Genomic DNA, 24,391 nt, shown 5'->3' on the forward strand with positions numbered 1-24,391 from the left:
AATATTTATTTCTCCAGTCCAGCTCATGCTTTTAAAGGGGAAACTATGTGACATCATCTGCAGCCGGCTGGAAGCTCCAGTTGCTTCCCTATTGCTCTCCTCCATCCATCAGAGCCAGCAGCTGAAGGGAGCCACTCTCGGGCTGCATTTTCCTCTCCTGCCCACTCTCTCACCTCGGCTGGAGGACCCTGAGGGGTTGTTGAAGGGCAGCAGAGAGAGAGCAACCCGAGCCCCACCCCCGAGGGACGCACAAATCTTGCATCCACCTCTGGGTTTTAATTGCCTGAGGAAGGAAAAGCTACACCGATAGAGGCTGGATGAGGTCTCCCAACTAGGGCTCTTCCTGTGTCCTCTGCAATCCAGTGAGGCCAAAGCACAGGGGGGCCCAGAGACAGAGGCGCCCAGAACATTCAAGGGACAGGGATGACAATGCAGTCCAAGTGTTTGGTCCTTTCCCCCATCCCAGTTACTTTGCATACTAAAAAACCCTCCAATAATAACCATCAACATCAATTAAACAGCCGTTTGAAGAATGTGAATGTTGCAGAGCAGAGATTCTGCTCCCTGGCCTCCTGGGAAGGGGGAGCTGAGGCCGGCCCCCTCCCACAAGCAGCAGTTAGGGCAGTTCGGGCTGCCCGCTGGTCTAATCAATAGCGGCTGCAGTCAGCTGAGCACAAGCAGCCCGCAGGGCTGGCACAGACACAAGGGCTTTTCTGGGAAAAATGGGGGATGTGAGGGCAGGATACAAGTGCCCCCGCTATCTGCAGGCAGCCACCCCCTTCTGCAGAGAGGCCCTCACTGGGGGCAGTTCACAGACGGCCGGGAGGAGACTCCCCAGCGGCAGGGTTAGCCTGAATTTCATGCCTGGCCAGAGGTCCCACCCCAGCCTTTTAACTTCCCTCTGCAAAGCAACCTGGTGTCGGTGAGTATGATGGTTTCACTCCTACACCGAGACCAGAGAAAGGCAGCAGCGGGTGCTCAGAAAGCCTGGGATGAGGAGGAGAGCAGCAGGGAGGAGAATCCAACCCGCAGCAGCATTTCCTCCACTCCAGTGAGCGCCGCGAGCCATTTTTCAGCCCCTGTTTGGGAGGCACAGCACGCATCCAGCCTTAGGTAGCAGGAAGACGCTCAAGAATTTGTCTTTCTGAGAAACCTTTTATTTGGCACAATCAATGCTGTTTTTTTTTTTTTTCCCAGAGTGAAACCATTCCTTCCTCCCCCTACTGAGAAAAGCCTTGAGTAACAGGCTGCTTGCTGGACAAAGCTGCGCTCGCAGGCAAGGCCTGCTGTGCCATGCAAGGGAATTTGGGTTTTCTCAGCGACATGTGGGTGTGGGGAGCCCAGCCTCTGGATTTACAGCAGCCTGTTGCAAACTTTGTTTTACTAGAAGTGGACTGACCACAGGAAAAAAAAAAGGGGGGGGAGCAAAACAACAACAACAAAAAAAAAAACAACCCACCCTTTTAGTGGGAAGGCTACGGTAAACAGCTGGATCAAAGAAGGGTGAAACAGCCCAGTTTCCAGGGCTGGGGAGGTGGGGCTGCTGCTGGGCTTCCGAGCAGCTGCTGCACCTTGGAGGTCTGAGCACTGTTCCTATGCTGGAGCTTTGCCAGGGGCTTTCACAGAAGCAGGGTCAAGGAGCTGAACCGGGAACCCTGCGGTGTGGGGACAGCTCGTTTCATTTCCCAACGCGCGACTGGCTTAGCAAAGGACTAGATGATCCTGTTAAGGCCTCACAGAAGCCTTGGCAAAACAAAACAAAACAAAACAAAACAACCCCCCCAAAAAAAGGCAAGAATTCAGCAGCACTTGAAGCAAGATATTCCACTTTCCTGCCCTTTCAGTGGGATCATCCTATTATTACCTTTGCCCCCCTCTGAGGGAGCACGACTGACAGCAAGAAGCTGGGAACCTCTCGCTTGCTCCTCACCCAACCAGTCTGTCGCAGCAGCCTAATTCTCCATCTGGCTCACTGCTTCACCCTGGCCCTCCTGAGAGTTTGCTGGCTGAGGGGTGGACAAGTGTTCCAGCTCGTAGTGTCCATTGATCGCAGCCACCGTGCTGCCCGAGTCACCCTCCTCTGCTGCCAGCTTTTTACTCCTCTTGCTCTCAATGATCTGCTGGAGCTGGCGCCCAGCATAGTCCGGTTTGGCAGTGAGCGCAGTGGCGGGCACGGCCAGCCCCAGGATGTCAGGTACCATGTAAGGCCGGAGCCAGCCCACCAGCGGGGTGCTGCCAGGGGTATAGTGGGTTTGCTTGTGGTAGAAGAGAAGCCCATCAACCTGTGAGGAGGAGACAGACAGAGAATGAAAGAGTAGAGCTGGAGGTCTTGGAGGCAGGTGACAGTGCCACATGACAGCACTGCTCTCCATCGACAGGCCAAAGCTGCCAGCTGGGTCATTTTTCCTCCAGCAGCCCACGAAATACAAAATGAGCCCAGAGCCACAAAAATGATTAAGGAATCACAGAATCAACCAAGTTGGAAAAGACCTCTAGGATCATTGAGTCCAACCTATCACCTTCTAATTAACTAAGTGCCTCATGCAGCCTCTTCTTAAACACCTCCAGGGATAGAATTATAGAATGGTTTAGGTTGGAAGGGACCTCAAGGATCATCCAGTTCCAAACCTATGCCTATGGCAGGGACACCTCCCACTAGGACAGGTTGCTCAAGGCCTCATCCAAACTGGCCTCGAATACCTCCAGGGAGGGAGCATCCACAACCTCCCTGGGCAACCTATTCTGGTGTTTCACCACCCTCACTGTAAAGAACTTCTTCCTAACATCTAGTTTAAATCTCCCATCTTCAAGTTTAAACCCATTACCCCTTGTCCTGTCATTACAAGACCTTGTAAAGAGTTCCTCTCCAGCCTTCCTGAAGTTGAGGAGAGCCTGAGGGAGCTGGGGCTGTTTAGCTTAGAGGGGTGACCTCACTAATGTTTATAAATATGTAAGGAGCAAGTGCCAGAAGGATGGAGCCAGCCTCTTCTTGGTGATGCCCAGTGACAGGACAAGGGGCAATGGGCGGAAGTTGAGGCATAGGAGGTTCCATGTGAACCTGAGGAAGAATTTTTTCACTGTGAGGGTGACAGAGCACTGGAACAGGCTGCCCAGGGAGGTTGTGGAGTCTCCCTCTCTGGAGATACTCAAGAACCTTCTGCATGCATTCCAGTGTGATCAGCTCTAGGAGATCCTGCTCTGGCAGGCGGGGGGGACCAGATGATCTTTCAAAGTGCCTCCCAGCCCCTGACATTCTGTGATGCTATGAAGGGAAGAGAGAAACCTGCAGAGCTCCTGCTCTGGAAGACCACAAGCAGCCCAGCGACTGCCAGACAGCTTGGAATCGTCAGTGGCAAACAACTGCAGCCCGGTGTGGGCGCAGAGCAGCGCTGCTCCTCTGGCTGCCGTCTCCCTGCTCTGCAGAAAAGCCATCAGGTTGCAGGAGGAGGCCACTCTACCGGATTAAGGTTATTTTGAATAATACATTTGGAGAGTAATTAGTGGAAGCAGATGACGCCAAGGAGCCCCGAGCTGCACAGCTCTTTCGGCTGCCTTGTGCAAAATAAATCCCCTCATGCTTCCCAGGAGAGAGCTTCTCCAGCAATCAATGACAGTTAAGGGTACTCAGGACTTTGAAGGTTTAGGCCCTAACTCTTGCACTGCTATCTCCACACGGCAATGCTGCAGCCAGATGATGTTTTCCCTGCTTATTCACCATGCTTGGGGATCTTCAACCCCTCCCCCTCTTCCTGCACTACCCAGGGGAGCACTCTGCCAGGTTAGATCCTGCTGCCAGGCTGGCTAACGCTGGAGGTGCTGTTCCTCTCTCAGCACTGTCTCCTGAGCTCCTAAAAGGCCATTTGGCTGCGAGAGCAGCTGAATGGGCAGAGGAGATGAGAGAAAGAACTCAGCTCAGGCCCCTCCCTGAGCCTACGGCCCCTTAAATATACACAGAACCGAATGTGCATCAGCAGTGAGCTGAGGTATCACTGAATGAAGCAGACCAAGGGGATTTCTGGACTAAGGCCCAGGCTGAACAAAGACCAACAAGAGTCCTCCTCTGCACCACAGATGCCAACCTCCAGCAGAGCTCCTTAGCACTACCCTGTCCCAAGTTTTCAGTCACTGTTAAGACTTTGCAAAACAATGCCAGAAAAAGGGGGATTCCTGTGCTAGGACAATGTAAGACCAGAACAGTAAACATCACAAAGAGCTTGTGCAACCCTCTGGATAGCTGAAAGTAGGAAAGCTTTTGCCTCCTGGGAAGAGCCAGATCCTGCAGCCCCCCCAACCCCAAGCACCATGCCTGCACATCCAGCCTATTTCTGTGGGTACATGACATTTGATAAGCAGCAGTGATTCTTTGGCACTTACAGGGATATTTTGGTACAAATCAAAACCTGGAAAAGTTTCTGCCTTCCAGATAACTCCAAAAGATCTTCCCCAGGCTGGAGAATTCAAAGGAGTTCAGCCTGGTGGAGAGTTAGGTCATGTTATTCCTTCTGATTTCTCTTCTGTTACTCCCATATTCCTTCCAGTTTATTTCATCTGTTGGCCAGGTTTCCACCCTGAGTCACCACCCTGACACCAGCTACATCAGACTTAGGGGATGACATTGTCCCTGAACGACTTGAACCCTACGAGAAACTGGTCTGGCAGGATCTCACGTTTCATGCTTTTCAGATTTTAGGTACTTAAGAGTAGTCCCACTCCTTCACATCAGAGTTTCTCAGAAACCTGGTGCTGGTCCCCACCCTGCCTTTATGGAAACATGAACCTTGTTTCACTTGGATCTGGGAGGAGGACAGTAGCTCTCAGAATCCATTCCAAAACCCACTTCCAATTCAGTGCCAGCCAACTGATCCAAAGTCCACTGAATTCAGTAGAGCTCATTTCTGCTGAATATATTGGAGCAGGTCCTAACTCTCAGGTTACAGATTAACTCTGAAGGCCCAGATCTGAAGGAACTGACCACCTCTGCTGCTACCACACGCACCAGACCTTGGTGAGGATCACGAGGGTCTGTGCCCAGGCACCAGAAGCCCTCTATTACAGAGCACTATCGGCAGCAAAGCCAAGCTTTAATTTGGTCAGGTGCAGCTGGCAGGAAACTTTCGTGGGGGTTTCCTGGGCTCCCTCTTGTGGCACATCCCCCGCAGACCTACCCACCGGCCCTCCACTCCTCCAGGTGGCACCACGGTTTCCCTGGGCTTGCTTGCAACCAAACTGCACCGTGCTTCACTCATTGGGGTCTGATTAGAGAAGCTCGGGGGGCAAATCACAGCTGGATTACAAGGGACAGGCTGAGCCACTCCACCTCCCTCCCCCTGCCGTTTCGCAACCATCTCCTTTCGCAGGCCCCAGGTCTTCTGCTCTGACCACACCAACACCCCTCGACCTTTCCTCTTGGAAGCAGATGCCTCAGGAAGGAATGAAGCTTGTTTCAGTAAAGAGGGGAATGCCTGCTCCTACAGAGGCACTCAAAGCATTTGTAATTGAGCTGCAGAAACCCTGGGATACCTTCTCAGCTTCTCAGTCTGGGTTAAAGGCGTGGTCTGTCAAGACCAGCAAGGCATTGGGACTTTCCAACTCAAACCATTGTCCTGGCTTTGAAGAGCAGAAGACAAAGTCATCCTTCAGCCAAGTAAGTGTCCCTGTGCTTATGTTAATAGCTAACTTGGGCTAGGAGAGCAGAAGAGACACACTCAAATCAATGTGGCTTTTGGATTAGCAGGATAAGTGACCTCTGCAGAGGCTGTTTCTGATCTAGGCCTGAGACTGGGCACTCCACATGGACTGCTTCAGCCACCAGAGGAACTTCTGGCTCCCAGATGTTTGTGACTGACACTGCCGGATACCATAGCTTCCTCCGTCCTCTCCCACCACAGCCAGGGCAGCCAAAAGAGCCTGAGCTGTTTTCAGAAGGGTCTCCAACGTGCTGCTCCCAGCCATGCAGAGCTGAACAGAGTGGCAGGTTCACTTGCCTGTCTTGCCCTTTTCCCACAAGTCAGCAGAAATGCCTGAGCAGCACAACAGCTGCTTCTAAAGCTGACGAAGCAAGTGCAGGTGTCCTGCTTGGCCACCCTTTCTGGGGTAATGGCCACCTCAGAGAAAGCCAAAAGTAGCAGAAGATGAAGATGGGAAGCTGCCAATTCTACACCAAAGCAAGAAGCTGAACTTGCATTATCCCCTCCACAAAATTTAGCAGTGGTATACAGTAGTACAGGCTCCTTTGAGCCCTTCCCAGTCACTTCTGTCAACAGCCATCTGACCCCAGCTCCAGCGTGTCTCAGACACCCACTTCTAACACCCAAACCCCTCAGAAATCATTGAGTCCAAAGAAGGGCAATGAAGCTGGTGAAGGTCTGGAGAACAAGTCTCCTGTGAGGAGCAACTGAGGGAGCTGAGGTTGTTTAGCCTGGAGAAAAAGAGGCTGAGAGGAGAGCTTCTGGCTCTCTACAGTTCCCTCAATGCAGGATGGAGACCAGTGTGTGTTGGTCTCTTCTCCTTGATAACGAGTGACAGAATGAGAAGAAATGTCCTCAAATTGCACCAGTGGAGGTTTAGGTTGGACACAAGGAACAGTTTCTTCCTCAAAAGGATTATCAGTCTCTGGAACAGGCTGTGCAGGGCAGTGGTGGAATCCCCAACACTGGAGGGATTTAAGAGTTGTGTAGATGTGGTGCTGAGGGACATGATTTAGAGGTGACCTGGCAGTGCTCGGTTAATGGTTGGACTTGATCTTGAAAGGTCTCTTCCAACGAAAAGTATCCTGTGATTCTATGGATGTAGCTAGACTAAGAAAGCACAGCCTGTGACAGAGGTCAGAGAAAAGAACCACCTTACCCAGACCACCACCACCTCAGAGAGATTCTCATGTCTGTACCCATGCAAGCCCACCCAGGGGCAGCAGGCAGCAGCCCTGGCCCTGCTGAAGGTCCCTGTTGACAGGGTAGCAGCTCATCCACATGCACAAAAGGCATCCACCCCCACACAGTGAAACAGCAGCACAGCTCAGCAAGCGACCTGCAGGCCTCAGGAGAGCACAGCTCCTGAACAAAGGGGATGCAGCTCTCGCCAAGCACTGGCAGAAGTGCAGCAAGGCTGTCTTCCAAGCTGAGCTGCAGGCCCCCACCTGTGGGTTCTCACCTCAAAAGGGAAGTCCATAGCCAGCACCTTACATAGGCTGTCTGAGGAGCAGGGGAAGTTCTGCAGGCCCACAAATTTGAACTGAAAGAGTAAAAGAGAGTTAGAAAAGACCAATTGCACAGCCTCAAGCTGAACAAGTCACTGAACTGAGCACTGATGTGGAGGCAGCTAAGGAAGGACTTCCTCCAGTGCAAAATCCAGCCTGAAAGGGTGAGGGACAGGTGTCAGATCAAGTAATTAGGAGAGGACAACTCAAGCAGGGACCATGTCCTTAAAACTGTTGGCTTTCCTGAAGCAACAGGTTGAAGGGTCAGATCAGCTCCTGAAAGGCAGATCCCTCAGTGGCCACTTACTCCATAATCTAGGCAGAACTACTGGCTGATGAAAGTCAGAGGGAACACAAAAGGTCTCTGCAATTTCTTACTCTTCCCACTACCCCTGCAATCACTGTGGGTTATTGGGACCTCTGATGTGATTCACAACAACAATTCATAAGCAAATCCCAGATCTAGGGACAAACCAACAGGACCAAGCTGTCCAGCAATGCCATTCATATCCTTCTAGACTAACTGGGAGTGCTTGCATGAAAAACTACAACCCCCACCCCAGCCATCAGGCAAGTGGAGAACACCCTCCACATCTCTCCAGCAGCCCTGGCTAAGGCAACTTCACAAATCTCATTCCATAGGCAGAAGGTGACTTTCAAAAGATGATCCATGGTTTGCCACCATGATGCCCAGACAGCATGAAATCTAGAGTGCCCAGAATGATCTATCTCAGGTGTTTTACCATCCCAGTTCCAAATGATTCCCTCTCTGGCATTTAAGGAAAGATGCTGATGATGGCAGAGAGTCAGCACACAGCTCCTGATACTTTTTTGCCAAGCATCCAAGACTGCAGGAAGGACTTTTCAGGAGAGGTGCCCCTGCAATACTCTTCTAACCAAAATAGAAAATGATGACCTCTGGGCAGGATGCAGAGCAGACAGATGTCTGCTCCAGGCTGCTGGCTCATTCAAACACATCTTTCCACCCAGGAAATGAAAGCTGAAACACCACCCCACCCCCCTTTCATTAGGTACTTGTCTCCTGGATATTCCCACTGGAGTCAGAACAGGATGTTCTCCAAATACAGATCTCTTCAGTGCTGGCACAGGCGTGGTCAACCCCCATCAGGACTGATCAGCTCAGTCCACAGGAGCTGCTGCATTTCATTGTGTCGAAGCACGCATAGAGGCTGTACTGCAATCTGCTCCCGCTGTGCCAACTATGCTCCATAAGACAGGCTGCCAAATCTCTTCTGTCTGTCCCCCCAAAAAATCATTTTCCAAGCTGCTGTGGGTTCTAGGTCTGATCTCTGTGTGTAAGTCCTCAAAAGAGGACTTTTTATCCTTGTGCAGCCAGGATCCATCTCAACAACTTCCATCATTAGTTTAAGGCTGAAGCTTTAAGAAACTTCACCCTCAAATTGTGAACCGTTCAGACTACACAAACCTAAATCCCATTGTAACCAGGCTGTTGACCCACACTGGCCCTGCAGACACCACACTGGTTTTCCATTCTGTTTCCAGGGAAAGCTAAAAATGGCCTGGAAGTTAGCTGATACCCTGCAGGCTGATCTCCCTCAGCTCTTTGGCTGGATAGGAAAAAAAACAACCCACCCTCACTGACAATACTCAGTGGTTCTATTTACATCCTGAGCAAGGCATCCCACTTTGTCAGGGCACTCTCAAGCCTGATCTATGAGGAAGGAAAAAAAAAAAAAAAAGAGAAAAGCTTCTGCTGGTGAAACAAAGTGCTGAAGGCTGCTAAACAGGAGAGCTTACCACCCCCACCCCCATCCCCATCCTCCTCCTCTCAGTACAAAAGAACTTACTGGATTAATCCTGCTTTTCTCTCCCAGCCCTTCCTCCTCTTGGATCTTTGAGAAAAGCCAGAAGAATCTGAAGTCAGTCTGTGAAAGGAAGCAGAGACTTGACAATGCTCCAGCACACATCACTGATCAGCACCTGCTGAGGGGCTGCCTTCCTCTGTGCTTCCCTGGGAGAGATCACAACCTCAGCTTCACCCGCAGATCCAGCCAGCACCCTCGACTCTGCTGCTCCCCCAGATACCCCCAAAAGATGTCCTTCTTTACTCCTGCAGCCCATAAAGTGTAAAGATGCTGGTGCTGCAGAGCTAGGCTCTGTGCCCATCACCCAGCAGCACAGCGGAGGGGGGAGGACTGGGTACCTGGCAGTCATAAACGGGGTGTCCTCTCCAGCACATCACATCCAGGATGTAGTAGGTCTGCTTGGCCTCACTGTAGATGCAGTCCAAGATGCAGTACACTGCACGCAAAAACACAGGGAGGTTGACATGCTAACCCAGCAGGCAGCTGTCAGGGCAAACCTTCCCTGCCTTAAGCCTGCCCAGATGTGAGGCTGTGAGGTGCTGCAGGATCCTATCTGCTAGCAGAAGGAGCGACCACACAAAGCCTTTGGCTTGGAATGCAAGCAACATACAGAAGTAGCAACCAGAGGCACATGCCAGAAGATGGCATTTACCAAACAGCAGCCCCTCCTCCTCAGGGCAAGAAAGCAACTACAGAAAGTATTAAGAAAGACCACTCAGTACACTGTTCTCTGTCAGAAGAGGCTTAAGAGCATCAGTTAACCAGGTAGCTAATTAAAAGATCCTCTTATCTAGCATAAAGATGTCTGATAGCATTCACATCTAATTACCCCAGTGATACAGGAACGGGCCTGAAGCTAACCACCCCCAGCAACAGAAAGCAGCCCAGGGAAGCTGGAGGAGCAGCAGCAAGTCTGGCAGCATATAGCCTCCTAGGGGGCAGCAGTGAGCTCTCCTCGCTCCACTCCAGACTCCTCACACTGTTACCTTTCTCGTTCGCTGAACTGTGCCGGTTCCCCCCTGGCAGCAGGGATGGGAACTTGTTGACACAGAAGCCACTCTTGGTGTAAGCTGCTGTGGTGCCCTGTGAGGAAACAAGAGATTAACAAGAAAGTCAAGCCAGACACTGCTCCTGGTCTTCTGCTGGCTGGGGAGCAGGTGCAGGTCCTTTACCACACGATAAGACATTGCTGCTGCTGCTTACCCTGGAGGCCACAACCAGTGCCCTTTTCCCAACGGGACACACCACTACAACCCACTCCTTCTCCAGGTCCAGGGGGACATCAACCAGCCACTCTGACAGCATCAGCTACAGGGAAACCCAGAAAAAAAAAAATCATGTTAGCAGAACTTTCCTGAGGCTATGAAAAACTCACAGCTCAGAGACAAAGCAAGGCTTGGCTTCAACTGGCTTACACTGGGGTGCTTCAGAGGCAGCTAGTATTGCTTGTGACCCTGCATTACAGCTCCAAAAGGGCTCCTCCCTCCCTACTGTCATAACCAGACTCTCCCCCAGGTCTTTCCCTTGCTTCTTGGGTGCTAAGGTTCAGACAGAAGCGCAGGGCTCACAGTCCTCACTTGGGCACTTCTGTGCCTTAGTCCAGCAATTCCGATTTATTTTTTGTGTCTGTTTTTAAATACACAGCAGGACTTAAAATTCCCACACATCTGGAGTAAAGAGGCAGGGCAAACTGACCTGTTCTGAGATTGCCTGGCTCTGATCACCAAGGAGGCTCTGCGTCTTTTAAGACCAGCATAGCACCAAGGCTGACAAAACCCATCGGCTGAGATTTCCCTTCCTTCCCAGTGTCCCAGGCTGGAGGAGAGAAAGAAATCTCCAAGTGCTCCACAATGGGATACAAATGCTGCTAACTGAGCTGAAATCTCCCAAAGCACAAAGGCAACCCACCTCCACCTGTCCCCCCTAAAAACATTGCCCGATTCAGAGACTGAAGCAAGGCATAGTTCCTCTCTGGGCACCAAGCCAGGCAGGACAGGGTATTTTTAGCCCTGCCATGGCTGCTCACTACACCCAGCTTCCCACACTCAGCCCATTCTCATCACCCCCCATCCCTCACCCTGTCCCACCCTGATTTCACACCTGCAATTCATCGCTAGGAGACAGGCAGAGACAAGCAGCTCCTTACCTGATTAGCGTAGCGCTTGGGCAACTTCTTGCCAGTCTCCACGTCCATCTCCTCATCCTCCCCCTCCTTCTCCTCGCCCTCGCTTTCCATCCCTGCCCAGTCGTCCTCTGCCAGCCTCCTCGCATGGTTCACGTAGTCCAGCCGCCTCCTGGGTTGAAGAACACAGCCCAGCTTGCCTTCTGTGGGAGGCAGCACACCCCCTCTGCTCCCCGCTCCCAAGGCCGCGTCTCCACAGCCCGGGCCTGCCCGCCACCAGAGGCGCCCCCTGCCCAGGCCTCCCCTTTCCCGGCTCCCGAGCGGAACTCGCTTACTCACTCTTTCTGTAGGCAGAGGAGGCGCTGACGGCGCTCGGCCTGCCCCGGGCCGCCGCGGGCCTTGTAAGCGGCGAGGCGAGGGTGCGGAGCCGCGGGGCTGTTCGGCCCCGACAAGGCCACGCCGGCTGCCAGCGCCGCGCTCAGCTCCTCCATGGCAACGCCCGCCCGACGGCCGCGCGTCATGACGCACTTCCGGCCGGCGGCCGCGGGTGGGTCGGCAGCACCCCCTGGCGGCGCGGAGGCTCCTTGCTCCGTCCCCCTGCCCAGCAGCCGCCTCCCCCTCGTCTTGGCTCAGTTTTCCTCCCGCCGGGAATGAGAAGGGGACCGGGCACGAGTGTGGGGACACCCAGAGCAAGGGTGGAGGGGGCAACCCAGGCAGGCATGGGGAGGACCGCTTTGGGCAGGGATAGAGGGGACACCCCGAGCAGGGGTGGAAGAGACACTGCGAGCAGGGACAGAGGGGACATCGTGGCCGGGGACAGAGAGGACCATCCCGAGCGGGGGTATAGGGAACACGGCGGGTGGGGATGATAGGGACAACCTGGGCAGGGATGGAGGGGACATCGCCTGTGGAGATATTCAAGACCCGCCTGGATGCCTTCCTGTGGGATCCGGTATGGGTGATCCTGCTCTGTCAGGGGTGTTGGACTGGGTGAGCTTTAGAGGTCTCCCAGCCCCTAACCTTCTGTGATTCAGTGATCCTGGTAAAGGACAGAGAAGACATCAAGGGCAAGAATGGAAGGGACAGCTCAAGCCAGTGATAGAGGGAACATCCCGGGCGGGGATGGAGGAAACACTGAGGTTAGGGACAGAGAGGAGTGGAGGGCAGGAATGGAAGGGACCACTTTGGGCAGGGATGGGGAGGACAACCTGAGCAGGGAGGTAAGGGACCACTTTAGGTAGAGATGGAGGGGACATTCGGGGAAGGGAGAGCGGGAACATCTAGGGCAAAGATAGAGGGGATAACTAGGACAGAGATGGAGGGGACATCTCGGGCAGTGTGATGGAAGAGACATCGCGGATAGGGACCGAGGGAACACCGCGGGTAAGGACAGAGAGGACATGGCAGGGACGGAGTGGACCACTTTGGGCAAGGATGGAGGGGGCACCCCGGGCAAGGGTGCTCGGGACCATTCCCGGTTAGAGGCACGCGAACAGCCAGCGCGGAGCCGTGCCCCCGCGGGCCGTTCCGCTCCGTGGCCGTGGGCGGACTCCGTGCCCCAGGGGCCGGCTGCCTGCAGAGGGCAGCGTGTGACCTGCCGCGCCGCTCGCCGCCGCTCCCGGGCTGCGAACCGTGCGTCACGGGAGGCTGGCGGCCAGCCCCGCCACCGGCATCGCCACCGCCAGCGGCACCGGGTACCGGCACCGACACTGGGGAGAAGCAGCGGGCGTCGACACCGGAACCGGACGGCGGCACCGACAGCAGCCCCGGGCACACGAGCGCGGGCAGGCATCAGCAGCGAGTGACGACCCCCTAACGGCCCCCGGCCCGGCCATGCGGTGAGGAGCGGCCCGGCGGCTCCGCGGGGCGACGGGAGGCGCTCGGTTCTCCGGCCCTGGTAACGGCAGCGGCGCGGCAGGCCAGGCTGCCCCCACCCTGCGCCGCCGCCTGCACCAGCAGCCGCCAGCTCGCCCCCAGACCGGGGAGTTGCGGCGGAGGCAGCTCTCGGTACCGGTGCCTGTGCTGTCCCGCCAGCAGGGCCATTCTTCTCCGTCCTGCGTGAGATTTGCTGCTTTCCAGCCGGAAAACCCGCGAAGAACAACAAAAACAAGGCACCGAATCCCGGGAAAGGCGGCCCGGAAAGGAATTGCAAAATCCCCGGGCCGGGATCACGGGAGGTTGAGCTGGTTTGGGGTCGCTTCCCAGTGCCTTCCCGGCGCCTACCGACTGGCGGGGAGGAGGCTGGGCTATTTTGGCCATAGGGACCCCGAGAGAAGTGACTTTGGATTTATTTCCTTGCTGGCAACCAGTTCTTTTCCTCCCGGGAAGTGGGACGGAGGGATCAGCGTCCCAGCCAGAGAGAAACCTGCGTGGACATGGCAGAGCCCAGCTCTGGCTCCAGCTGGGGCTTCGATCCCGTAGGAACGAGGGAAATGCCGCTGGCTTGACCGGGAAATGTTGTTTTTAAAGTGGGGAATGTTGTTTTTAACTGGGGAATGTTGTTTATAAGCAGGGCACTGGGATTGGGGGGGGTCACTTGGCCATAGGGACCTTGGCGTCGGCTCTTAAGGGATTTCTTCTGCACCGCTTTTTCTTGCCCCGGGAGTCCTGCCCCTTGCCCACCTGCCCTGCGTGGTGGCCCCGCTGCTGAGCTCGCTCCCGGGGGATTTGTTCCGGGATTGCTGTACGCCGTGGTCCCCCAGCCAGCCTCGGGATCGGCCATGGCGTTGAAAGCCAGAGCGCTTTACAGCTTCCAGAGTGAAAACAAAGAGGAGATCAGCATCCAGGAGAACGAAGAGCTGGTCATCTTCAGCGAGAACTCCCTGGATGGGTGGTTACAGGGCCAAAACAGCCGCGGGGAGACCGGCCTCTTCCCTGCTTCCTACGTCGAAATCCTCCGCTCCCGGTCAGGCTCCAGCTACACGGACTATTCCAGCAGCCCGGCTGGCTCCCCCGGGCACGACTTCTACACAGCGCCCGCCAACCCCAGCATCTCCTACCAGGGTAGTTTCGAGGATGATGATGATGATGATTGGGATGACTGGGATGATGCTTGCACAGTGGTGGAGGAACCTCGGAGTGCGCCGGGCACCAATGGGCACCCTTCACCCAGCCTTCAGTACCCAGCAGCCTATGACCACCACCAGCATGCTGGTTACCGTCCCAAGCCGGCACTGGAGAGGCAGGACAGCATGAGCTCCTCCAAGAGGGGCAGCGTGGTGGGGAGGAACCTTAACCGCTTCTCCTGCTTTGTCCGTTCAGGGGTGGAAGCCTTCATCCTGGGCGATGTACCCCTGATGTCCAAGATTGCCGAGACCTACTGCATTGAGATGGGCTCCAAAGGTCCCCAGTGGAAGCCAAACCCCCACCCCTTCATCTGCTCTGTGGAGGACCCGACCAAGCAAACGAAGTTCAAGGGCATCAAAAGCTACATCTCCTACAAGCTGACCCCCAGCAGCATCAACTCTCCTGTCTACCGGCGGTACAAGCACTTTGACTGGCTCTACAACCGCCTGCTGCACAAGTTCAACGTCATCTCGGTGCCCCACCTGCCCGAGAAGCAGGCCACGGGGCGCTTCGAGGAGGACTTCATCGAGAAGCGCAAGCGGCGGCTCATCCTCTGGATGGACCATATGACCAGCCACCCTGTCCTCTCCCAGTACGAAGGCTTCCAGCACTTCCTCTGCTGCCGCGACGAGAAGCAGTGGAAGCTGGGCAAACGCCGGGCGGAGAAGGATGAGATGGTGGGTGCCAGCTTCCTCCTCACCATCCAGATCCCCACAGAGCACCAGGACCTGCAGGACGTGGAGGACCGCGTGGATGCCTTCAAGGCCTTCAGCAAGAAGATGGACGACAGCGTCCTGCAGCTGACCAATGTGGCTTCGGAGCTGGTGCGCAAGCACGTGGGAGGCTTTCGGAAGGAGTTCCAGAAGCTGGGCAATGCCTTCCAAGCCATCAGCCACTCCTTCCACATGGACCCTCCATACAGCTTGGATGCCCTCAACAATGCCATCTCCCACACTGGCAAGACGTATGAGACCGTGGGGGAGATGTTCGCCGAGCAGCCCAAGAATGACCTATTCCTCATGCTGGACACTCTCTCTTTGTACCAAGGGCTCCTCTCCAACTTCCCAGACATCATCCACCTCCAGAAAGGTAAGAGTGGCTTCTTCTCCCTTGGTGATGACCTTGCTTGCATGATGGCATTTCATAGGTGGGAGCAACGTGAGGAGGAGGATGGGGATGTGATGAGGAAATTCTGTGCTGTGCAGTGACGGGGATGAGGATGGCAATAGGGATGAGGATGGACACCATTGCCTATGGCTCCCAGGGGAGCATCATGGTCCTTGCTGGCATGGCTTCCTGGTTGCCCTAGCCTAGGAGAGACTGATGAGGCTGTTGGGCCCAGGATCAGCTTTTGCCTCAAGTGACACTGTGGGCTCCATGACTGCTGCCCAAAATGCTGTCAGCACAGGATTGCTCCCACCACGCTGGCACCATTGCTGTTGGCTCCAGGATCGCCTGCCCAGCAACCTCTGAGCATCCCCCACCCACCACTGCTGGTCCCTCCTCATCCTCCTGCCTCAGCCAAGGCAGCAGTTGGGTGGCCATCAGGGACACAGTGGGACCTGGCCTTGGTTTGGCTGGAGGGGCTGGAGGGTGTGCAGAGCTGGGGGAATGTGGACATGTCCCTTCTTCCCACCAGCCTAACTGCGCTCTTGTGGCCAGTGGACATATTCTGGGCCTTCTGGGGGCAATCAGGGTCAAGCTCTTCAAGAGTACATCCTTGCTCCTGTGAGTCCAGGGGTTCCTCGTGTCCCTTTAGTCCCCTTGTGCTTGCCAGTCCCCTGGGCATTGAGTGGGTCAGGGAGGAGAGGGGGTGAGAGGTGGGCAGGCAGGGCTCGGTGCCACATCGCAGCCAGACGGCGTGTGTGATGCAGGCAGGGACTGGGTGTGGGAGCGGGGCTGAAGCCCACACGCTCCTCCCAGCCTGGCGTTCCGTGCTGGTATCCCGGGATTTTGGGAAGGGGGGAGGCTTTCCCAGGATGAAGCCCGGAACGTTTGTGTCTCATCGTCCAGAGGTGTCTGTGCTTCGCATCCCCGAGGGCAGCGGGAATGGTGAAGCGGGAAGGGGATGATGGGATCTGGGCCTGGCCACTTCCTCGCCATTCCTGCCCTCGCTGTTTACACCCGCAGCAAAGAGGGGCTGGATCCCGCCCGGAAGCAAAGCTGCGTGGGCAGAGCGGAAGGCAGGATTTGACCTCTAACCTTTGCTTCCTCCTCCTCCTCCTCCTCCTCCTGGGAACAGGGCTGGAGCGATGGGAGCACCGTAACCTCGGGGCTGATGCTCCCAGCAAAGGGCAGGAGAAGGAAAAAGAGCCTGCGGAGCTGCAGGCCAGATCCTGTTTTGAGGCAAACAGCCTCTGTGCTAATGAGGGGGAGGAATGCAGGGCTGGAGCCAGGCAGGATTCTTTCGAAACCAAGCTGTAAAAATAAATGGAAAGAAGGGGAAAAGCTGGTGGCAGAGCATCAGCTGCTGCTGGGAGAGGGAGATGCTTTCACAGCCCGGCTCTGGCCCTTAGAATCACAGAGTCGTTTAGATCGGAAGAGACCTTTCGGATCACTGAGTCCAGCTGTTAACGCAGCCACTGCCTGCTCGCCACTGAACCATCACCCTCAGCACCACATCTACACGGCTTTGAAACCCCTCCAGGGATCCAATCTCCACCACTGCCCTGGGCAGCCTGTTCCAGGGCTCAACAACCTTTTTAGGGAAGAAATTGTGGTGTGCAACCTAAACCTTCCCTGATGCAACTTCAAGCCATTTCCTCTTGCCCTTCCGACACCCCAATTCATCTCCTCCTTGGCGGGGGTCTCCCAGCTCAGCTCCAGCCCTTCCTGAATGCCAAATCTGCCAGACCTCCTGGTCTGAGATCTCCCAGGGCTGCTCCTGACCCCGTTCCATGGAGTGACACAGAACACTTACAGGACAGGCTCGACCAGGGTGCTTGGCTGTGATAACATTGCCTCATGTTAGCCTGACACCCTGAGGTTTGAGTTGCATCCCTTTAGCAGCCCAGCCCCCCTAAACCTCTTGCTAAATAGGAGGCTGAGAGCCTAGGATGGAGTGGAAAATGTGTTGAGGAGATCAGAGTTCAGAGGGCAAAGATTCTTGGTCTTTCCCACCTGGAGGAGAGGGTTGAGGATGAGTGGGTGCAGGGAAAAGTGAGACAACTTATGGGCAAGCTCTGTGACTCCGGTTGCGGGATGGGAACCATCGATGCCAGCTGGGCGTGCTTGTGCCAGGGAAAGGGGGACAGAGAGTTGCACGCATCCATCAGTCTCTCACCCTCGCTCCTGCCTCGCCAGGCGCCTTCGCGAAGGTGAAGGAGAGCCAGCGGATGAGCGACGAGGGCAGGATGGACCAGGAGGAGGCCGACGGCATCCGCAAGCGCTGCCGCGTGGTGGGCTTCGCCCTGCAGGCCGAGATGAACCACTTCCACGAGCGGCGCGTGGCCGACTTCAAGAGGATGATGCAGTCCTACTTGAAGCAGCAGATCATGTTCTACCAGCGTGTCAGCCAGCAGCTGGAGAAGACCTTACGCATGTACGACAACCTCTGAGGCCTCCTCCGCTTGCTGCCCCGCCGCAGCCAGGCGCTGCTCCGCTCCAGCCTCGCAGACCCTCTCCGTTTGCCGTGGGCTTGAGAGCAAGCATGAACTCGTGACGCTAGTGACCAAATAAACACCTTCGGGCTTTCTTCCCCCTTCCCACCAGGCGGGCAGGCTGCGGTCCTGCGGGGAAGGGCTTGTCCATGGGCTGCCCATGACACCTCTTTCCCTGGTGACCTCCCACCCTGCCGCGGGTCTGGCAGGGGCACAGGGCAGGCTGATGGGAGGACGGGCATGGAGGTGGCGGTGCTGGTCTCTCTGCGCAGTGGTTTTTAAGCTTTCTGAAAACCCATCCTCCTGGAGCAGAGAGGGTGGGTGCATCCCAGCCCGCTGGGAGAAGAAATCCAAGCAGTCAACATTTTGCACACTACAAGCTTTTTCTGACTTGGGGTGGGAGTGGGGAAGAGAGAAAAGCAAAAGATCTTTATTTGGAAGATAATGATTTTTGTTTTCCCTTCCTCATCTCAAGATATTTTCAATACTTCCTTTTTTTTGGCAGATGTTTTTCTGCAGCATTTTTACTGATCATTTTTTAAAAACAGACGCAGAGGGGCAAAGGGAAATCCTCTTTCTTGAGTGTGGCTGTTGGCTCAGGGAAAGAGAGGAAAGGAAAGGAAAGGAAAAGGAAAGGAAAAGGAAAGGAAAAGAAAAGAAAAGAAAAGAAAAGAAAAAAGAAAAGAAAAGAAAAGAAAAGAAAAGAAAAGAAAAGAAAAGAAAAGAAAAGAAAAGAAAAGAAAAGAAAAGAAAAGAAAAGAAAAGAAAAGAAAAGAAAAGAAAAGAAAAGAGAAAAGAAAAGAAAAGAAAAGAAAAGAAAAGGAAAAGAGAAAAGAAAAGAAAAGAAAAGAAAAGAAAAGAAAAGAAAAGAAAAGAAAAGAAAAGAAAAGAAAAGAAAAGAAAAGAAAAGAAAAGAAAAGAAAAGAAAAGAAAAGAAAAGAAAAACAGGAAAGAGGAAAGGAAAGGAAAGGAAAGGAAAGGAAAGGAAAGGAAAGGAAAGGAAAGGAAAGGAAAGGAAAGGAAAGGAAAGGAAAGGAAAGGAAAGGAAAGGAAAGGAAAGGAAAGGAAAGGAAAGGAAAGGAAAGGAAAGGAAAGGAAAGGAAAGGAAAGGAAAGGAAAGGAAAGGAAAGGAAAGGAAAGGAAAGGAAGAGAAAAGGAAAGAAAAAGAAAAAGAAAAAGAAAAGGAAATTAAAAGGAAAGGAGAAAGAAAAAGAAAAGAGGAAAGGAAAGGAAAAGGAAAGAAGAAAGAAGAAAAGAGGAAGGGAAAGGAAAGGAAAGGAAAGGAAAGGAAAGGAAAGGAAAGGAAAGGAAAGGAAAGGAAAGGAAAGGAAAGGAAAGGAAAGGAAAGGAAAGGAAAGGAAAGGAAAGGAAAGGAAAGGAAAGGAAAGGAAAGGAAAGGAAAGGAAAGGAAAGGGGAAAGAGGAAAGAGGAAAGAGGAAAGGAAAAGGAAAAGAAAATATTAAAAAAGAAAAAGGAGGGGAAAAAAAGGGGGGATAAGCCCCACAGCATTTCAATAAATAATGTTGGTAGAAAAAAAAAACAAACCCCAACACCCACCTCCTTCCCAGAGATGTCTGTGGAAAACAGAGCTGCTCCAGGATCCTGGGGAAGACTCGGAGCATCCCTTGGCTCCTAGCCAGCTTCTAAAACCCTCCCCCTGCCTTGGGTGGAGGGAGGCTGAGCTCTGGAGAAGGGGGGGTGTGGGAGGGGTCCCACACTGGCCACCCTCCTGCTTTCTGAAACGACCCCTCCAGAGGCAAATCCTGCGCTGCTTCATCCTGCCCAGCGAGGCCAGACCCAGGGCAGTGTGCCACAGGCTGGGGAGACGGCTGGGCTGGCACGGGTGCCTTGTTTTTGAAGGGAAATGGCTGGGATAAATCACAGCGAGGAAAGTTAGGGCCGGCTTGGCGTGGCTCCAGGGTTAAAATTAGCCCCGGCATGCGGGCCAGCGGGGTATTGTTAAAATAACAGCGGCGCTGGGAAGGCGGCGGCGCTGCTCCAGCCTCCCGGAGCCCTCCCTGGCACAGCCAAATACAGCCGGAGGCATCGCGCAGCCTCCTTCCAGGCAGGACTGGTTTCCTCCTGCATCCCACAGTCAGGGCAGTCTCCTTCACCACGGCCTCATCTCAACCCCATCCTGCTTCATTCCCGTCCTATCTTATCTCCATCTTAACCTCAGCTCCATCCTATGCTGGCCATATCCTTCTGCAGCATCATCGCTTTCCATTCCTATCCTACCCTGATCCCATCCCACCCTTGCCCCACCCCAACCCCATTTTACCCCAGCTCTATCCTAGCCTTGGCCCCACCCCAGTCCTATCTACCTTGATCCTATGCCACTCTGGCCCTGTCCTATCCTGGCTCCTTCCCACTCTGCCCCTATCCTACACTAGCCTCATCTCACCTCTCTCCCATCCTACCCCAGCCCCATCCTACACCAACCCCATCCTAGCCCAGCCCCATCCTACCCGAGGCCCATTCCACCTGGCACCAGCCCAGCCCAGCCCCATCTCTCTGTAGATCCATCCCAATCCTATCCTGCCTTGCCTCCATCCCACCCTGGCCCCATCCCACTCCAGCTCTTGCAGCATCAGACACCAAGTGAACAGGGTGGCTAACTCATGCTAACCCCGCAGGGGTTAACACCTTGTCCCAGCCCTGGTGGCTGCAGTTGCCTTGGCCCCATGTTGAGGCCAGATGTGGAGTGGGTTGTCCCCCACCCCTAGCCCGATGCTGCCTGCTCTCCCTCTGCAGCACAATGGGCATTGGGTTTGAGCCTGCCACCGCTGTCCACGGCTGGGCAGCCAGCATCCAGCACTGCAAGCAGCTTCCAGAGCTGTGCCAGCACCCAACTGTGACATCCCAGCTCTCTCGGACCTGACTTGACCAAGAGAATTCCCTTCTCGGTGTCCCTGAGATGTCCCAGAGACTTATTTTGACGAATCTGGGTGTGGGGTGGAGGATAAGGACCTGGGAGGGTAGGGGAGCCTGTAGCAGTGTTGGGAGGGTGTGTGCAACCTGGGTGAAGGAGTTAATCCTCCTCGGAGCCACCCTGATAAACACTTGCAGATTTGGGCCCCAAACCCAGGCTGGTCACACCCTCGGTGAAGGCTGAGGGCTGCAAAAAGCTGCCTCTCGCAGACTGGAGCAGGGAAATGTCCCAGCAGCTCAGGAGCTCCTCCTCTGCTCCCGAGTCCTGGCGTGGTGACAGGAGCAGGACAGGGTCCATGTGGACTGCACGCTTTAGCTTCCCCAAGGATGGACCTGTGGTCTCTGCTGTCTTTCAGCACCCACAAATGTCCCTCAGCCACACCAGCCACCTTGCCGGGTACCCACATGTCTGCACCGTGTTCCCAGGGCTGGCTCTGCGTGGCAGACTCCTCAGCCAGGAGAACCTGCTTCCCATTAACATTCCTGCCTCTTCTCCTGCTGCCTGGCAGTGCATGGCTGAGACTCTCCTCACACACTGGTGGGCGTTTTGGGGTCTGTGTTGGCTGGGTGGGGGGTTCAAGCATCCTCCTGCTGCCCCACACACCTCCAGTGGTGTCCTGTAAAAGCAATGAGGTTTGGGAGATTGGAACCAGCTCTGAGCATCCCTGCAGCTGCCCTGGTGCTTCGTGGGCATGCCAGTGTGCAGGGTGATGGTGGGGGAGGCAGGTCAGGGGGTGCACACCGTGCTTCCCGTGCCCCGGTGGTTTCAGTTGCTGCCCTTATCTGGGACACGCTGTTCCCTGCTCAGGGTCATGGCAAGAAGGGCCGAGAGGAAACGCCGGGAACACGGGGCAGGTCCTTTTCCTCCTCCTGCTTCCCAAGGCTGCTTTTGCATGGGAAAGCCAGAGCTGAGGCACCAGCATGATCCCTGTCGGCTCAACAGTGGTGTGGGGAGGTGGCAGTGGTGGTGGTGGCCAGCACACCCTCCCCTGGGAGCAGCACAGCTGGCACCAGAGCTTATTGCTGCTTTCCAGGAGCTCCTGTCTTGCCTCTTTCCTTTGGACCTCTTCTCATCGTGGAAAGTTCATTCAGCATCCTCAGTTTGACCTCTGGGAGACTGGGATCTATGTGCAGGCCAGCAGGCCTATACCCAGCCCATGGCCATGTATCCTCAGCAAGGCTCAGCTTGGTGGGACAAGACACCTCCACAGCTAAACCAAAACCCTGCTCCCCCATGAAGGTGACTTCTTGCAGTGTGTCCTCCAAACCCATCCTGGGGGTCCCCGTCTAGGACTCCCTCCTGGGTGCAGAAGCATCCAGAGACCTGTGGGAACCAGCTACTCTGGAGGCTGGGGATGTGCTGGGTGCTTCCTATCCCAGCATGTGGGACGTGCTTGTCACCCCCACAGATGTGACTTATGCTCCATAACTCGGGAGCAGACACCAAGGCAGCCCAGTAACCCAGCCCAGTTCCTCCCCATGGCAAAGAGTGCAGGGTGCAGGTCCCGGCGGGGTGGCCGGGCAGGATCAGGCCTGCCGGGCACGTCATGCTGCCAGCACAGTTAGCAACGTGTTGGAGAGGCACAGCTGCCAACGGGGATGGTCCCAGCCCTGGCACGGTGGGAGCTGGGTGAGTGTGTGCATGTGTGGAGGAGCAAGACCAGGCAGGTGCAGATGGGAGGGCACCAGTGCTGGGTGGCAGCAAACTAGAGGCAGAGGGAGAGAGCTCAGACTGCCAGCTCAAGTCTTTTCATCACTGCCCCTCTCAAACAGCTCCAAAGCATGATCGTGACTTGGCTCCTCCAGGCAAGGCAAGGAGCACCACTTGGTTTCCTTGGCTGCGCCTGAAAATGCTCTCTGCTGCCCCAGACCAGGGTAGGAGCATCCCTGGAGCTCTGCAAGGGGCTGTTCTACTCCAGCCAGAGCTGGTGTGATGTTTGAGGCAGCCTGTGTCCCCTCCAAGCTGGGATGGGATGGATAACCTTTTTCCAGTCCCTGGGAAGGTGCTGAGGCTGGGGAGGTGGGTGCTGAGCCTGGAGAGGTAGGTGCTGCACACTCAGGGAGCTGTGACTTTGGGTGTGCTGTTGTTGCAGGAGGGGTGGAGAGCTCAGGCTCTGGGATGTGGCCTTTCCTCCGTCGTTGCTGGGTGTGGAAAGGGAGGTTGGGCTCAGCCTGTCTGACATTTAAACGGGCAGCAGGGGTGGAGAGCCATGGCAGGCAGCAGCTGCCTGGGGGACGCTGTCGGATGTCCATCTCCTCACCTCTTCATCCTTTCCTCATCTTGCCAGGGTCTGGGGAGGTCCTCTGGCCCTGCAGATTAAATTCGTGTGTTTTTGCTCAGATAGGCCAAGTGGAGGAGACGTTGCCTGACCCCTAGGGACAGCGGTGTCCCCACAGGAGCTTCTTGTGAGGTGCTGCCAGGGTGAGGTTCCTGCAGCCTGCTCTTCCCCCCAGACTCTGTCCCATCCTGCTGGGTTGGCTGCCAGCTAAGCCTGTTCTGCAGGTTGTAGCCATGGGCTGCTGCTGCAGGCAGGCATGTACAGGGAGGGAGAGTCCCACATCCCAGGATGCTGGGCTTGGCTTGTACCTCAGCAGAGGTGCTGAGCCTCCTCACACCATGCAGCAGCCAGCCTGAGGTCCGGCCTCAAGTTTCCCCCATAAGGCAGCTCCCAGAAGGATCTGGCCAGGTCCTTCACCTGCCTTGGAAGTAGGGATGTCCTCCTGCCATCCTCCTGGCTTTGTCATTGCCTGTCATCTGAGAGCAAGACCTGTGTCCACTGCAGAGCCCCCAGCGTGGTCTTCCTGGCTCCCAGTAAAATCCAGAGCATCTCCTGGAGCTAAGGAGAGTTGCTGGGGAGGTTTGGGGATGGGGACAGGGAGGCAAGAGCTCTGGCACCATGCTTGGCCTCCCTGAAACAGAGAGGGGCTGGCTGTGTTAGGTCAGTGGGGTTCGTGCTCTTGCTTGTGCCTCTGCTCCCAGCAGAAAGGAGGAGGTCGCTGTCACAAGACCCTGCAGCATGTGGGGGTCCACAGCAGTGGAGGAGCTTGGAGGCTGGGTCCCAGCCCTGTGTGCAGGTCTTGGCTGTGCTGGCCTCGAGCCTGGCTGAGGATAAAGTCCTTCATTTATCGAACTCCTGCATTTGCATGGCGAGGGTTGGGAAGCCAAATAATCCTATCTGCCCTGGGTGGATGCCCAAAGAAACCGGTTTGGCCTATGGCTTGTTTGCATTTGAATAGTTGCATGGAAACGGGTTGGTGTCACCAGAGCTGTGGCAGACTCCCCTCCTGCTCTGTGTCCATTCCCACCTCTGAGACCTGATGTCTCCAGTTCCTTCCAAGTGCAGCTACCATGATGCTGGTGTCATTATTAATCCAGGAGAGGTGTCAGATCCAGCCTGTCACAGATGCAAAGCCTGGGAGTTGACTGTGGGATTATGTTCTCCATCTCTCTCCCCAAGGCAGTTGTGTGGTCTGGGGAAGCTTTGCCTTGCCATGGTGCTTGGACCCATGCCCAGTACAGGACAGGACCCTGCTACTGGGAGACATTGAGTAGTTCAAGAGGAGTTTTCCTGGCTGCTTTAAAGCTGCTGTATGACTGCCAAGGAAATGGTGAACCAGAAGGGGCTGCCTT

At 55.1% G+C, this 24,391-nt stretch overlaps 2 protein-coding genes across 2 annotated transcripts; one reads left to right on the plus strand and one right to left on the minus strand.

The window, feature by feature from the left end:
- Nucleotides 1–1,445: 1,445 nt before the first annotated feature.
- SNUPN (snurportin 1) lies at nucleotides 1,446–11,690 on the minus strand. Its single transcript, XM_064157290.1, has 8 exons — nucleotides 11,504–11,690; nucleotides 11,189–11,336; nucleotides 10,246–10,350; nucleotides 10,029–10,125; nucleotides 9,381–9,478; nucleotides 9,025–9,102; nucleotides 7,150–7,230; nucleotides 1,446–2,282 (listed from the first exon to the last, which is right to left on the minus strand). The coding sequence occupies exons 1-8, from the start codon at nucleotides 11,683–11,685 to the stop codon at nucleotides 1,953–1,955; spliced, it is 1,119 nt and encodes a 372-aa protein (XP_064013360.1). The 5' UTR covers nucleotides 11,686–11,690; the 3' UTR covers nucleotides 1,446–1,952.
- A 1,057-nt stretch (nucleotides 11,691–12,747) lies between these two features.
- On the plus strand, nucleotides 12,748–18,337 carry SNX33 (sorting nexin 33). Its single transcript, XM_064157291.1, has 2 exons — nucleotides 12,748–15,319; nucleotides 17,534–18,337. Exons 1-2 carry the CDS (start codon nucleotides 13,885–13,887, stop codon nucleotides 17,785–17,787), a joined length of 1,689 nt encoding a protein of 562 aa, XP_064013361.1. The 5' UTR covers nucleotides 12,748–13,884; the 3' UTR covers nucleotides 17,788–18,337.
- Nucleotides 18,338–24,391: the final 6,054 nt, after the last annotated feature.

The sequence above is a fragment of the Pogoniulus pusillus genome, chromosome 17, assembly GCF_015220805.1.
Source record: "Pogoniulus pusillus isolate bPogPus1 chromosome 17, bPogPus1.pri, whole genome shotgun sequence".
NCBI classification, from domain to species: Eukaryota; Metazoa; Chordata; class Aves; order Piciformes; family Lybiidae; genus Pogoniulus; species Pogoniulus pusillus.